At 42.4% G+C, this 20,898-nt stretch overlaps 1 protein-coding gene across 2 annotated transcripts in view; it reads right to left on the bottom strand.

Annotated features, from left to right (window-relative positions):
• hhat (hedgehog acyltransferase) overlaps positions 1 to 17,275 on the bottom strand; it is a 53,189-nt gene extending 35,914 nt beyond the window's left edge. The window contains exons 1-7 of one of the 2 annotated variants that reach the window (XM_072690000.1): positions 16,855 to 17,275; positions 14,539 to 14,678; positions 11,230 to 11,297; positions 10,082 to 10,195; positions 9,780 to 9,974; positions 4,017 to 4,277; positions 2,561 to 2,723 (exon numbers count right to left, since the gene is read on the bottom strand). In XM_072690000.1, the coding sequence (XP_072546101.1) occupies positions 2,561 to 2,723; positions 4,017 to 4,277; positions 9,780 to 9,974; positions 10,082 to 10,195; positions 11,230 to 11,297; positions 14,539 to 14,653 (916 nt within the window). In that variant the 5' untranslated portion in view covers positions 14,654 to 14,678; positions 16,855 to 17,275. Of the gene's footprint in view, positions 1 to 2,560; positions 2,724 to 4,016; positions 4,278 to 9,779; positions 9,975 to 10,081; positions 10,196 to 11,229; positions 11,298 to 14,538; positions 14,679 to 16,698; positions 16,719 to 16,854 lie in introns of those variants that run through there. The other variant, XM_072690001.1, reaches the window with a different exon arrangement.
• Between the last annotated feature and the right edge of the window lie 3,623 nt (positions 17,276 to 20,898).

Here is a 20,898-nt window from a genome sequence, read left to right as displayed (position 1 = left end):
CGGCACGCTGGAAGCTGGAACACACAGGGACTTCACCGACACAAACAGACTTCCCTGGATTCTGAGAAGCATGTGCTGATGTAGGCGTCTACCATCACCTCACCTTTAATTATGGGTTCATCTTAAAATCCCTAGCACCAGGCCTTAAACTCAAGAATGCTCTAGAGTCCACTAACTAAAGTGTAAAATGCTCTGGAACCAGGTCTGAAACCTTAAAAGCTCAAGAATCATCAGCTTCAAGATATAATGCTGTACAAACCCTAGAACCAGGCCTCAATCTCTAGAAAGCAGCCAAGATTACAGTCTCTAATACTGCAGAACCTCTAGGACCAGGTTTTGAAATCTAGAAGGTATGTGAATCCCTACCTTCAAGTCTCCAATGCTGCAGAACCTCTAGGACCAGGTTTTCTAGAAGGAAATCTAGAAGGTATGTGAATCCCAAGCTTCAACTCCCAATCCCAAGCTTCAAGAAACTGCAGAACCAGGTCTTATAATCTAGAATGCTCTCAAATCCCGAGCTTGGAGCAAGTATGCAATCCTGCAAAACCTCTAAGTCTAAAACTCTTTAGTAACTCCACAGTAACTCCACAGTTGGCAACGACTGCACAGCAAACTAGGAGTTGTAGCCAGTTGCTTTTTACGTCTTTGCCTGGTCATTCTGGTCATTCTGGTCACACCCCCCCCCCACCCCACCCCACCCCCACAAAAAGAGTGTCTCCAATGAATGCTGGGCAGTAAACATATGCCCCAGTGCATTTTCTGTATTCTGCCGGCATGGAGCTAAGAGCCTCTTCATATCTCTGAGAGCTGCTGCCAAGAATCCTTTTCACATGAGACACAGGTACTGAACACTAATAACCATCCTATAGCTCCACACACGGACACACAGTCTTCCCTTGTGCACTTTCCCACTACCTCACCTCCCTACACACACACACACACACACACACACACACACACACACACACTACTGTCCCCTGTGCTCCTGCAGTGTCAGAGAGTGAGTGCTTTTATTTCCCTTGCAGCCCTGATGACATATTGGATATCAGCAACTTTTACAAATCGATGGAACAGAAATGAGGCCCTCTCAGACATGAGGTATGATTTATTACACTCATCACAGTGTGTATGTTTATATATATATATATATTATTAATTCAGTGGTGTAGAAAGTTCCAAAATGTTTTTTAAGTCGCCTAGGCTGGGACCTCGTATCTTCCTGATAGTGATCATGATTGGCTACAGCTTGTACCATCTCTCTGCACCCACATAAAAAGAGTTTGATTGACAGCACGCTTAGGATTGACCCACGCACAGTCCAAGGAGTCCAAGGTCTGACAAAGATGACTGCCATTTCTGTAGACTGCAACTGGAGAGTCCTAGATCATCAGCTCAAACCAACGGCCGCATGAAAGCAAGGAAGCCGTGGTTCCAGTCCTTTCCAGTCTATAGGAATTAAGTGAAAATGGTCCGCAACATGAGTGTGCAGTTGAGACCAAAAGCTGGTGGACTGACCCCCTTCTCCCAGACCAAGCATTTCGGACTGCCGTACTGAGTTTACAGCACAGTCTAAAGGACCAGCAGCAGAGACGTACGTTCTGAGAGTGCCCCCTGAAAGGCTGGGAACACCACAGCTATTCTAGCAACAATATCCCTACGGCAGTGTTTATATGGCATCATCATTGGGGGAGCTGTGGTGGCTCAGTGTCTAGAGTGCTGGCTCATAGGGTTGTCGCAGGGCTGCAGGTTCGATACCCGGGTTCGCTAAGCTACAGACTCGGCTAGTGCTCTGACGTCAGCTCTCTAAGCTGGGTTATTTGGCCATAAAGGTAAGATAAGTGGCACCGAGGAGGTCGTTGGTTTGATTCCTAAGACGGGCATCCAAGGCTGAGCTCCCCTTGAGCAAGATCTCGAACCTCCAATTGCTCCACAGGCACTGAGGAGGCTGTCCACTGCTCCGGTGTGTGTTTTCAATGCCCTAATCACTAGTGAGAGTGTGTGTGTGTGTGTTCATGTGGCAAATGCAGAGGTTGAATTCTGTTGTACTGCTGTCCAATGGCCATTAAGGATGCTTAGGCACAGAATGGCGGGGACTTCCATGACTACTGAACTTTGCCGTGTCGGCTCCATACACTGACCTCTTATATAGAATACGGTCAGAGATGAAATATAGGGGACAACACTTCATGTGTGTACAATATTTCACAATTAAACACAATGGAAGTGTGTTTGGGTCTGGTGGCTAACAAATGCTTTACTGAAAATGAACTCCATTGGGTCAGCTCAATATATTGAACGTATTGAATGTGTCGCCTGTATAAAATGAATGCACGCATTGAAACGTGACACAAACAGCTGCAATTAATAAACCTAATAAAACAACACACACTCAGATCGATCAGGGTGCAGGAACTCTGACTGGTCCGATTGTGGAACAGTATCTGTTATTGATGTGTAGTGACGGACTGGGATGGGATAGTCGGGCTCTATTGATTATTATGTGGGGAATCATTAATTCCAAATGGACTTCTTTTACACTCACACACTCTCGCACACTTACCCAGTGCCCAGGGCGAGAGGATGTTGAGGTAGGTCTCGTTGTTCTGGATGGCGTGCATGTACATGAGGTGTATCATGAGCTCAGCCAAGCACCACCACAAACACACACGCAGCGTCCTGCCCAAAACCCATGCTGCTGACACCTTACACACTGGCTGCTCCATCTGTAAAAGGAGGGGTCGGGGTGGGGGTAGAGAGGACAGCAGAGACTGAAGACCTATTATAATGCCCTATACTGGCTTGAGTGTGTGTGTGTGTGTGTGTGTGTGTGTGTGTGTGTGTGTGTGTGTGTGTGTGTGTGTGTGTGTGTGCAGCGAGGCTTTTCACACTACTGAACTCAGCACTACTGTGCCTCCCTGCTTGCAGTCTGAGTCAGCATCAATCTGCACTTGCCCCTTGGTCTAAACCCATCACACACACCCCTATGTTACCATCCTGCTCTCAGTTTACCCAAACAATAAAAAAAAAATCTCCAAGCATTCGTGGAGATTCATGGATTAAATGATACCCTTTGCAAGTACCTGGATTTCTGCACTGATTCCTAATAAAGTGTGGTCTGATCGTTATCATAAGTCACAGTGTAGGCTAGAAAAAGTAAGTGAATCTTGTAAGTGAAACTGTGGGTTCTTTATCTGGTTACAGACAACTCAGTTCTTTCTAAGACTGGTTAGTGTGAACCATGCCTCAGACTTCAGAAGACATGTTAGAGAAGAAGCTACGCAAAGCTACAAAAGCATTGCAAAAAAAACCTAGCTGGACATAAATATGGTTAAACTGACTAGAACAAATTCAGGACTGTTAATACTCTCCCCAGGAGTCTGCATCTTGTTCATTTCACTTCACACCAAGAACACAATGGGCAATCCAACACCAAAACCTCATCCCAATTGTGAAGCATGGTGGAGGGAGCATCGTGGTCTGGGGCTGTTTTGGTGTCTTAGGGCCTGAATTATTTCAAAGAATGCATCAATGATGTATCAAAACATTTTACAGTAGAATGTAAAGGCAGCAGCCCATGATCTCAAGCTGAACAGGCGAAGAGGCGTTGGGTACTGCAACAAGACAATGACCCAATGCAAAATGCAGTCCAAAATTAACAGACAACCCTAATAATATTCAAATGTTATTTAGAACAACATGGAACATTGATTTTTGCTAAAGGGAGATCTACAACTTATTAAATTAGAGAATTCGCTTACTTTTTCTATCCTGCACTTCCGGCATATTTAGATATGATCAGTGCAACCATTTGGTTAGTTTGTGTTTGCCAGTTATTGTGACTTAGATATGAATCATATTTTAATTGTGAACAATGCAGGTATGTAGATCCAACAGGCTCAGCATCAGTGTGTATATTTATATATATATATATATATATATATATATATATATATATATATATATATATATATATATATATATATATATGCACGGTATGTCCATACTGTATTTCTAACCTGTCGGCTGAAGTCTTTGTAGCAAAGGATGGGTCCGTTGTAGAAGAGTGGGTGGTAGAAGTTGTAGGCGCTGAGATTGTACAGTTGGGTTATGAACATCTGGATTTTTCGGAACTGTGGAGAAAAGCAGCGGTGACTTGGTCCTCCAACCAGCATGGGGTTCCAACACAGCTCCAAACTGAAGCTAACACAGCGAAGGGCGCACACTGCGATACTGAACAGCAAGAGGTAGTAGCTCTCGTCGGAGTCATACCAGTTTCGCTGTGAAGAGAGCACAACAGATTCAATTCAGAACTTTATTTTTACTCCTTAACCCCTTTTATACAGATCATTACAAGCCATCCTAGAAAGGCTACGGTATCTCAGATACCTCACCTATACACAACTGTGCTGAGCAGAAAAGCATTCCGGAATGCAAAACATGTCCAACCTTCGGGCGGACGGGCTACAAACAGCAGAGAGTCATGCCTGGGTCCACTTCTGTCAGCCAAGAACAGAAAGCTGAGGATGCAGTGGGCCCAGGCTCCATCAGGACAAGACTGGTCTGAGACGCTATAGACCCAACTCGCCTTGTGTCACCAGTCCAGGCTCAACTTCATCCTACTCCGACTTAAACTCCCCTTCTTCACCCTCACCTTCATCCCCCACACCCCCCTCCTTAAATTCATCTTCTTCACCATCAGCCTTACCCCTCCCACAGTTCCCAATGTATATAAGGTCCCTTTGAAAAATCCCTAACCAGACTAGACTGGATTCGAATAGACTGGATTAGTTCAGACTGGATGGGATCAGACTAGGCTGGGTCGGACTGGGTCAGACTGGCCTGGAAGGGACTGGAATTATGAATTATGAATTTGTCTGACATGACACTGAAAAAAGCAACCCAGCTGTGATCACGGGACAGCTGTGACCAGGGGTTCCCAAACGTTTGCATGTCAACAGATATCATTTCCAGAGTAGGCAAAAAAAAACGAAAGGACCAAAGACGAGACCGCTACAGCAGGTAGACGGTGATTTACGCTTGTAAAGTGAAGAGCTGACACCGTCCTACTGCTGGGAGCTGCAGTGAGGAGCTGGGTTGCTTTTGCCAACATAAATTCCTCTTTATTGCTTCATATATCATAGTGCTGTCAGCGCCGGGCTAACCATATCACTAGCATTACACCTGAGCTGGGAGGCCGGCGGGCGAGAGAGATAAAGAGAAACAGGAGGAGGAGAAAGAAGAAGAAGAAGAGCAAAGGAAGAGGGGTGACGAAAAACACGGCTTGTGGTTGCACGGTGAATTGGCAAAGCATGCATAGACGGACACGCTTTTCAGCAAATGCAACAAAGCTGTCCCTCGAGTCTCTGTTCCATCATTCGGTATCAGTGCGGTTGTCGTGCGTCATCTTCCAGCCAGCGCCAAACTGCAAGCCATGCTGCTGAGTTTATCTAGTGCAATACACCAAGCGTGCTCCCAGGCAGAACCGGGCATTAAGCGGTGGAGCAAATCACTTCAGCAGAGCCGCTCTCCAGGCCTATTTATCAGCTCTCCAGGAAAGAAGGCAATACCTGCTCGGCTAAAAAAGGAAGATACAGCACAATTATTTTCTGCTGTCTGCTAACGCTGCTTGCTTCCCCTCTTTGTTCTTTTACACGGTCATTTCAGGAGATCCTGAAAAGTCTGGTCTGGTGTCTGAAGGGGCTCTGAATACGGTGATGGAGAAGCAATAGGGCACATGGTGCACTCTGTAGCCCTTTGTATGGCTATGAATCTGTCTCACTAACCACCGCTATCGATTATCGAAGTTCCTCAAGGGTCCTTTAGTATCGGCAATGGTTCTGTATAAACCTGTGATTTCTCAAAGAACCATTTGAATGCATAACTGGCATGGTCATATGCAGGGGAACCTCTTGTATAGTTTAAAAAACCCTTCAGAGTAAATACTGAACCTCACTGGGTACTATATGTCCAAATGTTTGTGGACACCCCTTCTAACGAATGCATTCAGCTACTTTAAGTTGCACACAGCTTGTCTGGCATCATGCCTTATGCCAGGCGTGGGCTAGAGGGTTATAAAGCCCCCCCCCCCCCCCCCCCCCAGCAGCATTGAGCTGTGGAGCAGTGGAGGAACTGTGTTCTCTGGAATGATGGATGGTGCTTCATCCAGTACTTTGAGGAGGAGTTGGGGTGAGGTGGGGGGGGGGGGGGGGACCATCCAACAGCTGGACCTCACTAATCCTAACAAATCCTGACAGCAATGCCTAATGAACTGAGTAAAAAGCCTTAAAGACTGTGGGGACGGTTACTCTAACAAAGTTACTCACGTCCCAATACTTTTGTCCAAATATGCTGTTGAAAAAGCAGTGAAAAACAGCCCAGACTCTTACATGGATTCCACAAGATGTCCCACAACCTTTCAGATCCTGTTCCATGTCGACGATGCTACGTTCTCACCGCTCTTCAACTGTCCAGTCTGTCCAGTGAGCCTGTGCCGAGCCACTGCAGCCTCAGCTTTCTGTACTTGGCTGAGAGAAGTGGAACCTGACGTGGTGGTCTAGGGTTGTAGCCCATCCGCCTCAAGGCTCAAACATGCTGTGAAGCTTTTCTGCTCACCGCAATTGTACAGAGTGGTTCTCTTGAACACCTTCTGCCTTCAAAAGCACTGGTCGACAAGAGAAAGCCCTCGGTCAGGACGCCAACAGAGTTCATATCTGAGGCCACGTAACTGAGACTGTAGAGAGGAATGAAAAGGGGGAAGAGAAGAGAGGAGAAACGGTCACTCAAACTGATCCATAGGTACACCCCCTCTCCCTTCACGGTCATTTATAAGCACCCACACACTCCATCTCTCTGATGCATGGGCTGGCTTGCTCGGTCTCACTGCCTCTCCATCTCTCGCACACACACACACACACACACATTTTAAGAAGGTCTCCAACCTGGATGCGCTGATCAGATACGGCCGTCTGTTGTTCCCTGACAGATCTCCTAGGACAGCTGTCAAGCGTTTATGATCCATGTAAAAGTCTGGGCCAATTTTCACTGCTTTTCCTATAGCATATTTGGACAAAAGTATTGGGACAGCTGCTCACTCATTGTTTCTTCCTAAATGAAGGATTTGAAAAAGTAGAGCATTCTTCTTTTGTTGGAGTAACTGTCTCTACAGTCTCTAAGGCTAAAGAAGTTACGGGGTGAACCCTGAAATTGTGGATCTGAGATCTCACCAGTGCGAATGAGGGCCATAAACAGAACCCCATAACAGTGTGAACACAAATAAAATCGTACAAAAAATCAACGTACCCTGTTCTTGCTCGGTCCGGACCAAGGGAATTGAACTCATAGTATCATTTCAAAATAATGAAATGGAGCCATATTTAGTTCACGTAAATAATATTAAATAGTTTCTGTGTTGGATTGTGCAATGGATTACATTTTCTGTCGTGTGATTTGTAATCAATACCGATGGAGAAGCGGAAAACTAAGCTCAACACTGAAAACCACTCCTTTAAGTGAGTAGTTAAGTTAAGTCCTGTTGCGGCAAAGTCGAGATTGATCGCTGGCTGGAAAGCTCAGGAGGGAATGCGTGGTGTGTATTGGTGTGTGTGGTACATTTCATTATTTTAGCGTGGGCTGAGATTCCCTGTAAAAAGCGAGTGGAGAAAAAGGGTCATTTACTAAATGCTGTACTTTAAGAGATTGTACGTCTAGTGGCTCGCCGAGACTGAGATCCAGTTACTGCAGATTTATGATGCTGTAGTAATGGTTTACGTGACATCGCAAGGGGGAGGCTTTGAGGTTGGGTCTGGGGGATATTTCTGCCCATCATTCTTCCAGAAGAGCATTTGTGAGGTCAGACACTGATGTTGGATGAGACAGCCTGGCTCGCAATCTCCGTTCTAATTCATCCCAAAGGTGACCGATGGGGTTGAGGTCGGAGCTCTGTGCGTGCCAGTCAAGTTCTTCTACGTCTAGTGGTTGGTGTGGCGCAACAGATAACGCCACTACCTGCCCGTGAGCTACCACACCATGTGAGAGACTGGGGTTCGATTCCCGGTCTGGGTGACTGTGCTGCGCTACAACAATAAGAGTAATTGGGCAAGACTCCGAACACTACATTGGCCCTCCTCTGTAATACGAGTAACCTTGTAAGTCGCTCTGGATAAGAGCGTCTGCTAAATGCCGTAAATGTAAATGTACATCAGGAGCTTGCTTTGTGGACTGGGGCATGGCCAGTCATGCTGGAAGAGAAAAGGAGCCTTCCTCAAACTGATTCCACAAAGTTGTAAGTGTACAGCTGTCTGCTGAAGAGGCCTACAGGCCAACCCCTGAAAAACAACCCCATAGCATTATCCCTCCTCCACCAAACTCTACAGTTGGCACAGCACAGTCAGGCAGGTAACGTTCTCCTGGCGTTTGCCAAACCCAGACTCGTCCAGCATCAGACTGCCGGACACAGCGTTGCTCTCTGTGGTTTTCTCAACGCTTCCCCTGTTCAATAACACCCCTCGCTCAGCTGATGGTGGAATATCTAAGAGGAAAGAAATTTTACCAGCTGACTTGTTGTTGTTGCAGCGGTGGAGTTCAGTGAGCTCTTTAGAACCACCCATTCTTTCACTAATGTGTGGGAAAAAGGCAGAATGCATGGCTAGGGGCTTGATTTTATACACATAAGGCGATGGGACTGAATGGAACACCTGAATTCAATGATTAAGAGGTGTGTCCCAATACTTTTTTTTTTTCATATAATGGGTGTATATGTATATATACACATGCATACCATCATTGTGAGACACAATAAAAAACCAATGAAAAGACAGAGTGGCACAAAGAGTGTGTGGTGTATGTGCGTGCGAGAAAGATGAGGGGTGTGTGTCCAATGCGGTTTCCTCCGTATCAGTCCAATCTACATTCTCTCAGCACAGCACTGCAGATGATGCCGCACAGCCGAGCTCCTATCTGACCTGCTCCTCACACACTGACTAAAGAACCAGCCTATAGCAAGCAATGCTCTCCACTGCGGACGCTACGCTGCTCTGCATGAAGTCTAGAAGCATTGATTAAATATCACTCTGCCTTTTCCTCCGAGACGGGGACAGGAGGCCCGCATTAGCCCGACTGATTGATTGAATGTCGCCACTGGGTTTTCAAATGCCGTGGACTCTGATCTGCCCGTTCGGTCGGCAACGTGACCTATAGACATGGACAAAGACATCTTTCGCTGTTTTTCCTTCTCTTCCGACTCTACTCTCAGTCTTTTGAGGAAGATTTATTCCCTGGACGCCGAGGCTTGACTTTATTAGCCGCTCTTAATGAGTGCCAGGCAATGCTTTAGATTTAATGATGGGTAATAAACTCAGTCACTGTAGAAAAACAGTCAGAAGGTTGTCAGTTTGAATCCCGGCCAAGTCAGAAGAGGTAGCGAGCACACATACAGTGAGGGGGGTTGGAAGCCCCTCACCACAGCACCCAGAGAGCAAGTGGGGGTTATGTGACCTGCTCAAGGCTCGTAAATGGCGAATTCTGCCGGTCCAGGGAATTGAACCAGCGACCTTCTACTTCCCAATCCCCCTTTCCTAATCATTAGGATGGACTCCATTGTGTTTGGAATTACTGTTTTTAGTAGGGCCATTACACTCTACGGCAAGGGTGGGCAATTCAGGTCCTGGAGGGCCGGACTGATGCAAGCAACTCCCGAAAAACACATCTGGCCACTGCATCATAATTCAATAGCACTCACACGCACCCACAACACACACATGCTGAATAGCTCAAACACACACCTGTATGTCCTGCAAACTGCGGATATGGAGAGTGGAGAGCAGCAGGAGGGTACAACCCCAAGACAGGGCGGGACTGCGTAGCTGAGCAACAGCCAATGAAGCGCTGAGGTGGAGCATCAGAAGAGCAACTCCCCTTGAGCCGAGAAGCCACCAGGCGGCCAGCACGCCATAGAGTGTGAGGACGGCCTTTCTGCACTGTAACACACACACACACACACACACACACACACACACAGAATTACATCTACATTAAGGCTGAATCTTAACTGATATGCTGGACACCCACATCAAAGCTTGACTACCTGAGGTAGGTAAACACAAGACAGGCGAGATACGACAGCATGACCAATCAGAGACCAGAGAAGAGAGCGCCACGCCCACTCGTTCCAGAAGCTCCACTCAAAATCTGTGGGATCCTGAAAAGAGAAACACCAACATACAGCAACACTATGTTCACTGTGAGACGAGAACACAAGAACAACTGAACTTTTTCAGTATAGGTGAAGCTTATAGAGTCATTTGTAGAGACACCGAACAAAATCTGCTCGAAATCCTTCCACATTTCTGCCACACAAAAACCTTGTATCTCCAGAATAGCAGCTTTACAGTAGGACAAAAAAACCCTTCCAAGTCATTTGCGTGTATTTCTATTGGTTTAATCTCATATATTCTTTTATTTCTCATAGGTATTATATATTAATAGGTTTTATAAAATCTTTAATAATATATAATATATAATATTAATCTTATACATTAATATTTTCTTATTTTTCATACATTGTGACAGGAACAAAACCAAATCCTGCACCTAATACTTGGGGTTACACATGAGGCCCAGACCGTTCCCTTCTCCCATACTCTAATCACCCACATAATCACTTCACAGAGGCCAAAAACTCAACACCTCCCTTGTTCAGTGTTTTGCTTGGGTAGCAGTGCTGGACGAGCCTGGTAGCCAGTGTGCTAACACCGCAGTAGCGATGCTGGAGGAGCCTGTTAGCCAGTTACGCGGCAACGATGCTGGATGAACCCATTAGACGGGCCGCGCTAATGCTGTGGTAACGATGCTGGTCAAGCCTGGTAGCCAGGCCACGCTAATGCCACAGTAATGATGCTGGCGAGCCCAACGACCAGGCCACGCTAATACCTTTGACTCAACAGTGGATCTATTTTTAATGCTAGACAGAACTCATTTTTAAAAGTTTTGATATGGAACCACCACCAAGGTTCTACACAGAGGTTTTCCAACAATGTGAAGAACCTAGAGAGGATGCCAGTAGTCTACACTGAGGAGCCACAACCCTACAACAGGACACTGCCACCCCCAAGGTTCACTGTTGGGATGGTGTTCGCTGAGGAACACACATGATTTCTATGTACGTACATACGTATCTTCAAAACGTCCTCCTTGCTTACGAATAGAAATGGAACGTACTTCATGTTCTCATACCTTCCTGAAGCCCCAGATGAGGAAGCCCTTCTCCAGCTGCACCTCCTCGTCCAGACGCTCCTCGTGTTCTGCCAATCAGACAAACACAAAATTGAAGCACTCTTATATGCCATCACATCACACACGCCTCTGTTTAAGATGCCTTCAACATGTTTACATCTCAAACAGAGACTAACTGTCCAAAAAATAAACAAAATAAAAATAAAAAAAGTTTGTGGACGCCCTACAGAAGTATTGCCATTTGCCCATAGAATAGGGCATATCTGGTCATAGCTGAAATGCCTATGAACAAGTCACCCGGCCCCAACGTCACTACTCCAGATGTGTGTGTGTGTGTGTGTGTGTGTTCAATGCCACAAATGGGTTAAATGAAGCTGAAAAACCTTTAAACAAGATGCCCAGACCACACTAAGGAACAGCTGGCTCACAACATGATGCTGCCACCCCCACGCTTCACTGCCGGGATGGTGTTTGCTAAAGAATTGGCTGGGTTTTATGACCAATATTTAAGAAAACAAGCCCAGTTGTAAATATTAGTGACTGGTGCCATCTTGAAGATCCAGTGCCCGCAAATTTAAAACCCTTGTTGTGATGTCAGCACTGGTCAGCGCTCAAACCTTCATTAGAGCCAACGTAGTTTCAATAGGAGCTCTTAAAGGAAAATCTTAGACAGCAACCTACTGGCTCAGAACTGTTTAGAGTGGCGGGGGATTGGAAACAGACGTCCGAAACTACACTATATGGACAAAAGTATTGGGACACATCTCTTAATCCTTTAATACAGGCGTTCCATTCAGTCTCATGGCCTCGGTCAAGCCCCTAGCCATGCAGTCTGCCTTTCCACACATTAGTGAAAGAAAGGATGGTTCTCAAGAGCCAAGGTCAACATGTCAGCTTATGAAGTTTCTTCCCATCTAGATATTCCACTGTGGACCAACTGTGTGTGGTATTACTGTGTTAAGGGGCAGCAACTCAGCCCCCAAGTGTCAGACCATGTATTTACAGCAGTAAGGGGTCCACAGGTGCTGAGGTGTACAGTGTGTAAAAGTAAACAATGCTCTGCTGACTCCAAACCTGCTGTTAGAGCTGCAAAGGGGGACAGATGCCATATTAACACCTAGGGATGTCACAAAAGCTCCTATAGGCGTCCCAATACTTTTGTCCATATAGTGTAGTTTTGAGAAAAGAAACAAATAAGGCCTGAGATATCTAGACCATAGACATTTTAAAAGAAGGAAAACTTTTGATGTGAGTGAGTGTGTGTGTGTGTGTGTGTGTGTGTGTGTGTGTGTGTGTGTTGCTGGATCAGTTCAAAGCTTGTTATGCTGACTAATCACAGAAAAGCCCACGGCTACACCACAGGTCCTCCCTGTCTCTGCCTCTCTTGTAGCCCCTCTGCATTGCGGTGCCAGTCTCTCTCTCTCTTTCTTTCTTTCTCTCTGGTTCCTCAGGGTGGACCTCTCGTCACCTCGACAGAAGGCTCTCCTGCATGGTGCATCAGCAGGCTGGAATCTGCGCCACACATACAATAAGCAAGCGAGGGGGGGGGGGGGGGGGCTAAAATGACAATACAACAACAAAGCCAGAGCAACAGCGCCACCTAATGGCCAGATTTTATTCAAAAAAAGAGGTCAAACAGCTTGATGTCGAACATAGCCCCTGTTAGTTTCATCATCACCACCCCACCTCATCCCCAACTTCCTAATAGTTCCACTGCTCCACAGCTCAGTGCTGCTGGGGGGAGGTTTATGCCCCTCTAGCCCACGCCTACCATTAGGTATAGGTGCCAGTAGGTTCGTGTTGATCTGCTCCAGAGAGTCCTATTCTATTGGCAATTGGAAACATCTACATCTGTGCCAGCAAAGGGTGCAGCTTAAAGTAGCTGACTGCATTTATTAGAAGGGGTGTCCACAAACTTTTTTTTTTTTTTTTAATTTGGACATTTAGTGCATATAGGTGCCTATGTGAGATGTAAACATGTTTTTTCCCTCTGAGAACAGCAGCAGCTTCTTTGTTTCGTTAGTCTGTTTGGCTTTTCTCAAGAAGAGCTTCTTGATCAGCTCCACGTCCTTTCAGACACACAGCGCTAAGTCTTCTCGCATCGTCTCACAGTGAAAGGAGGGACGCGAACACCTGTGGATTTCTGCAGATTCTAAGCTAGCTGTTAGCTGTCGGAGGACTTTGTATCGGAGGACTTGGTGTTAAGTCCTTACCCTCCTGGTCTTGGGGCCATTGCTAGTGCTAGTGGGAGCTATGAACATGTGGATTAATTGGCAGTGCCAAGTTGGGAGAAAAAGTTCGACAAGCAAATAAAAAAATTTAAACATAGTTTGAAATAATATTTGGACTCAGTCCAGCCAAAAAAAAAAAATTGGTGAGAGTGCTGGCCTAGACCAGACTTCCAGCATGTCTAACTACGCTAATGTTAGCTGGCTGGCTATCAATTGATTAGATCCCATTGGCCATTTTACGCCAACAGGGGGGCAAGCAAGTGCTTGTGAGCAGTTCCCTGGGGTTGGAACAAAGCCCAGTTTACTCAAATTAGTCTGACAGACTCAGCAGAACCTCATCCTAAGCTGCACACGTCGGCTTTGTGACCGGACTGCAGAAGACTGGGCCCAAATCACAGGCAGTGGAGTGTCACTGAAACGTGTCAGTATTAATGGCATATGGCTTATGGACTTTGACATGGCGCAGTAACACCATGGACTGGCTTATTTATGAGACATGAGAACTGCTGCAGAGAAACTGAGGAAGAAACGGGAAAAAGGCCGTCTTATATGATCCTGACATCTTAAAATAACCTCTTCAGGGTCATGCTCGGGGTTCAGGCTGTGCTGGGATTATAGTAGGGCTACACAAAGGGGTCACAGCTTGTGGTCACTGCATTTGACCCACTTTTGTATGGTTTCGTGTGGCAAAAAACGCAGCCATACATTTTTACACGCCTTTAAGCAACCTCTATTTGACCCTTGGAATGAATCAGGTCGTTTTTGTTACTGCGCCTTTAAGACGGACATATGTAAATGAGCTCTTTTGGGATTGGCTGCGCTGTACTTGCCTCATTCAGAAAGCAGATCAGGCTGGAACACTTGTTAGAACTTCAGGAGCCTAACTGGAGTAGGCTGAACAGACTAACAGCCTCGCCCAACACTGTGGGTGGGCCGACAGTCGGACGGGGCTGCTGGGTGGGCCGATAGCCGGCCGATAGTTATTATTATTATTATTTTACATGAACACATTTAACGCAGCCTTAATCTTTAAGCTTGTTTTAAAAGTGTGTAGCATGTCGACCCAAGACTAATCTACCTTTGGAGAATCTGTGGAGCTGATAGAAGGAGTACAGGTGAGAGGCGAAGGACAGAAACCAGTAGGCCGTCATCTCCCAGCGCGGCAACTCCGCCAACTCCATCTTAGCAGGCATGAGCGCACCTTCTTCAGAGGACGACCTTTAAATATAAAGTAAAACGGCACCGTTAAAGGGCCGTTCCTGGCTGAAACTAGCATTTCACATGTCCTTCGTCATGTTCTTACTCCAACACCCAACATGCTTTACACTAATGCTCAACAGTCCCTCCTAAAAACCCACCCCACAGTATCTGTAGCTTTTCAACAGCTCCTCTCACTACTGTGGAACCACTGCACCACTGTTCACGACTGATATACTGATGGCTGGAGTTTCTCTTTAACTGCACTCTTCGGAACAATGCTTTGAGAAGACGTTGGTCATATGGTGTAGGACCAGTGGCTTCCACATCAGCCCTTTGAGAAACAACTGGTTTGCCTTAATTATACAAATAGGACATGACGACACTAAGGCCCAGTCCACTCGTATCTAGAAATCACTGGTGACATAAAATCTCTTCATCCACGCGAGAATACAAAATTTACCCAAAAAAAATAGGTCTAGGACTAGGTCTGGGCAACAGCTAGCACTACCAACCTCTGGCTTATCTCCTATATAAAATAATGAGGATGTTGAGGTGCCTTCAGAACTTGAAGTACTGAGGAACTTACTGTAGAACTACCGTGGATGCCCTTAGTGTCCAGAGTAGAAACTTCAGCTGGTTTAGACTCTAAATCTTCATGTTTTGGGGTTGAACTGCTGAAACTGGCACTAGCACTACCATCATCTAGCTTATCTCCTATATGAAGAAACCAGGGTGCCTTCAGAACTTACTGAAGTACTGAGGTACTTACTGTAGATCTACAGTGGATGCCCTTAGTGTCCAGAGTAGGAACTTCAGCTGGTTTAGACTCTAAATACTCAAAAAAGTTCAGATTCGTCACCATTACATCTGACTGAGCAAGCGCTGCTCTTCAGGCCATGAGTTGAGGTGTCTTCAGAACTTACTGAAGTACTGAGGTACTTACTGTAGACCTACTTAGTGTCCAGAGTAGAAACTTCAGCTGGTTTAGACTCTGAATCTTCATGTTTTGAACACTTTTGGATTGACATGAATTACTGAGGCTATAAAAGACAACTAGCACTACCAACCTCTGGCTTATCTCCTATAGAAAGTAATGAAGCTGAGGGGTCTTCAGAACTTACTGAAGTACTGAGGTACTTACTGTAGATCTACAGTGGATGCCCTTAGTGTCCAGAGAAGGAACTTCAGCTGGTTTAGACTCTTAAATCTTCATGTTTTGGGGTTGAAATGCTGAAACTGGCACTAGCACTACCATCCTCTGGCTTATCTCCTATATGAAGAAACCAGGGTGCCTTCAGAACTTACTCCAGTACTGAGGTACTTACTGTAGACCTACTTAGTGTCCAGAGAAGGAACTTTAGCTGGTTTAGACTCTAAATACTCAGAAAAGTTCAAATTCGCCACCATTGCATCTGACTGAGCAAGGGCTGCTCTTCAGGCCATGAGTTGAGGTGCCTTCAGAACTTACTCCAGTACTGAGGTACTTACTGTAGACCTACTTAGTGTCCAGAGAAGCAACTTTAGCTGGTTTAGACTCTAAATACTCAGAAAAGTTCAAAGTCACTGCCATTACATCTGATTGAGCAAGGGCTGCTTTCCAGACCATTAGTTAAAGTGCCTTCAGAACTTACTCCAGTACTGAGGTACTTACTGTAGACCTACAGTGGATGCCCTTAGTGTCCAGAGTAGGAACCTCAGCTGGTTTAGACTCTTAAATCTTCATGTTTTGGGGTTGAACTGCTGAAACTGGCACTAGCACTACCACTACCATCCTCTGGCTTATCTCCTATATGAAGAAACCAGGGTGCCTTCAGAACTTACTCCAGTACTGAGGTACTTACTGTAGACCTACTTAGTGTCCAGAGAAGGAACTTCAGCTGGTTTAGACTCTGAATCTTCATGTTTTGAACACTTTTGGATTGACATTAATTACTGAGGCTATAAAAGACAACTAGCACTACCAACCTCTGGCTTATCTCCTATAGAAAGTAATGAAGCTGAGGGGTCTTCAGAACTGAGTAAGTACTGAGGAACTTACTGTAGAACTACAGTGGATGCCCTTAGTGTCCAGAGAAGGAACCTCAGCTGTTTTGGGGTTGAACTGCTGAGACTGGGCAACAGCTAGCACTACCATCCTCTGGCTTATCTCCTGCATAAAGTATAATGAAGATGTTGGGGTGTCTTCAGAACTTACCGAGGGGGTTTCAGGCTCGCACCTTTAGTAAATTACGAGCTGTGGTCGAAAGCGGCAGCTTTCCTGCTGAGGCTGAAGGGAGGAGAGGAGCACAGCTCAGCGGAGTCGGTTTAGCACCATTTCCTGAGGGGAAATTAAGAGCCTTTCTGCACAAACCGCAGTTTATAGAAACCTACAACCCCAAACAGACCATTACGATGTGAACATCCTCAGTTTGAAGGTCTGTGTGGACTCGTTTGGACACAAACACCCCACAGCTGCTCCGCTCCGCTCGCTCGTTTGCCATGTCTGCTGTGTGTGTACGACTCGGTGGCTCCGCCCACTGTCGCTGCGATTGGTGCTCTGCTGCCACGTGGTCGCCTGGATTTTTTATATATAGTTAATAGTTAATAGTTTATAGTTTATAGTTTATAGTTTTTAATATATATATATATTTTTTTTTTATTATATTTAAACTATTTATTTAATTTGCTATTATATTATATATATATACATATATATATAAATAAATAAATATATATATATATTATATTTATTTGCTATTATATTATAGTGTAAATTATTTATAGTGTATAGTAAATAGTATATAGTAAATATTTATATTTAAATTATTTATAATCGCCTGGATTTTATAATTATATTATTACGTTATTAATATATATATATATTTTTTATTATATTTAAACTATTTATTTAATTTGCTATTATATTATATATATACATACATATATAAATAAATAAATATATATATATATTATATTATATTTATTTGCTATTATATTATAGTGTAAATTATTTATAGTGTATAGTAAATAGTATATAGTAAATATTTATATTTAAAATATTTATAATCGCCTGGATTTTATAATGATATTATTACATTATTAATATATATTTTTATTTTTTAATTATATTTAAACTATTTATTTAATTTGCTATTATATTATATATATACATATATATATATTATATTATATTTATTTGCTATTATATTATAGTGTAAATTATTTATAGTGTATAGTAAATAGTATATAGTAAATATTTATATTTAAATTATTTATAATCGCCTGGATTTTATAATGATATTATTACGTTATTAATATATATTTTTATGTTTTAATTATATTTAAACTATTTATTTAATTTGCTATTATATTATATATATATTATATTATATTTATTTGCTATTATATTATAGTGTAAATTATTTATAGTGTAAATTATTTATCTAAATTTTTGTAACTGAGTGTCTTGCTATCCCTTTCTGCTGTCACACTGTGAATTTTCCCACTGCGGGACTAATAAAGGACTATCTTATCTTATCTTATCTTATACTTCGATTTAATCTTGAATCCTAACCCAGCACAGCTACGTAAGCCCTAAAGTGACACAGTAGTTGTTTTTAACAAGGCGTGGCCACAAGATGATATATTTCTATGCCATAAATTAACTTTCTAGCGGCCACGAGATTATATATTAAGGCCAAATAAAAACATACTGAGGCCACAGGATCATAATATATTCAGGCCATGAGGGCAGAAAATAGCGTTTTTGAGGCCACAAGATAGCACAAGGTAATATATTGAGGCCACATGATGATATTTTGAGGCCATGAGATAATACAATGAGATACAAAGCGGTATACTGAAGCCACAAAATACTTTATTATCACCTAATATGTTGTTGAGGTCACAAGATAATATATAAATGTCACAAGTTCATTTATTGACAACAAGATACTATATTATATAAGGCCACCATATAATAATAATATTTTCAGGATATGAGATAATAATTTCAGGCCATAAGATAATATATTGATGTTTTAAGGCCACCAGCTAATATATTGAGGGCCAATTGATAATATTTTGAGGTCATGAGGTACTATATTGTGGCCACAGGATGTTATTTTGAGGCCACCAGATAATCTATTGAGGCCAAGTTAGTAATATATTATCTAATGGTTTTAATATATTATTTTGTGACCTCAGTGTTTTATTCTGTGGCCATTAGGAACCCCACAGAAGAAAAGCACAGCTGCGGTGCAGTTCTGGAGAATCACCACTAGGTGGAAGCACAGGTTCAAAAACAGGAAGGGGGGTAGAGGGGGCTCTTTTGGTTAACGGGGGGGTCATGAGAACTAGAACATGACATTTTTCAAGTTGCATAATTAATATTAATATAATTACATATTATAATTAATATAATTAAATTACAGTTGGTAAATGTACAATCTAATATTATTATTTTAGTTTGAGCGTCCCATACAAAGACTATAATACTTACATATACTTATAGTAAGTATAGTAAATAAATCATGTGTTTATAATAACGTGAATAATGAAATACAATATTGTACAGCATTATAAAATATATTTATATGACCTGTATGAACTACGGTGGCACTACCGGATGTCTTCCTCTACAAACACTCTATGGCACAATCACTATGTACAAAAGGACACGCTGTAAAAGTCACGGATTTTCGTCACCCGTCCCGTAACTGACAGTAATTGTAAGTGACGTTAATCTGCTGTGTAAAACTCCACGGTTATGAAATAGCAGGCTGTCATTTAGCAACGTGTAAAACCCGCCCCCTTCTGTTGTGTGTGTCTGCAGGACACGCCCCCTACACGCCCACTCCGCCCTGCTCACCTCCCACATATTTATCTCTCTTTATTTTTTATTTATATTTACTGTTGTTCACGCGAGCTATAGCAACATAATTTATTATTATTATTATTATTATTGTTATTATTATTATTATTATTTATGTTATTATTATTATTATTATTATTATTATTATTATTATTATGTTATTATTATTATTGATGATATTATTATTATCATCAATATTGTTGTTGTTATTAATATTAATTTTATAATATTTTATAAATAATGAAGATAAATACGCAGCCTGACGCCTGAGCTGTTGATAGGTTTGAGAAAGTTTTGGCCTATGTATTATTATTTATTTATTTAAAAATATATATATTTTTATTATTAAAATAATATTATAAAATGTATTAAAATATTATATTTTTCACCATTTTAACCTCACCTATTAAACCCAGAGGACACATGTATGTATGTATGTTTACCGGTGGTTTTTGATAAATAAAATAAATAGGCTCAAGCTTTCACGGTCCACATTGCTACCACTGACAAGACAAGACAACCATATTCACCATTAGCACACACACACACACACACACACATATACACACACACACACACACACACACACACACACACACACACACACACACTAATGATCAAACACACACAGTGACAGAGAGCACACATGCCCGGAGTGGTGGGCACCCAGAGAGCAGAGAGGGTAAAGAGTTGGTGAGTTTCTGTACAACGGATCATTTCACATCACATCAATGACTGAATGACTAAAGCTAATGCTAAAGCAAAACTAATTAACTAAATTAACTAAACTGTTAATATGATTATATATATATATATATATATATATATATATATATATATATATACGTATGTATGTATGTATACAATTACTATTGCACTCTTTAAAATGTACAGATTTAATATATAGTCCATAATATATATGTGTGTGTGTGTGTGTATATATATATATATATATATATAGAGAGAGAGAGAGAGAGAGAGACTAAACAAATACAGCAAATAAATATATATTTTTTTCATTTAAATATTATTAAATTATGGATTTTTCATTTCTATTTATTTGCTGAATTGAACATATTTTGAAAAACAAATAAGTATATATATAATCACTACTGCACTGTTTAAAATGTACAGAATTAATATATAGTCTATAATACATATGTGTGTGTATATATATATATATATAGAGAGAGAGAGAGAGAGAGACAGAGACAGAAAGAGATGGACAGATATACATGTATTATTAGTATATTTTATACTAAATAAATACAGTAAATAAATATAAATGTATTTTTTTTCATTTAAATATTATTAAATTATGGATTTTCATTTCTATTTATTTGCTGAATTGAACATATTCTAAAAAAAAAAAAGTATATATATACT

The sequence above is a fragment of the Salminus brasiliensis genome, chromosome 10 (assembly GCF_030463535.1).
Source record: "Salminus brasiliensis chromosome 10, fSalBra1.hap2, whole genome shotgun sequence".
In the NCBI taxonomy this organism is placed as follows: Eukaryota; Metazoa; Chordata; class Actinopteri; order Characiformes; family Bryconidae; genus Salminus; species Salminus brasiliensis.
Note: the sequence above shows the minus strand (reverse complement) of the source record. Positions and strands in the feature narration are given on the sequence as shown.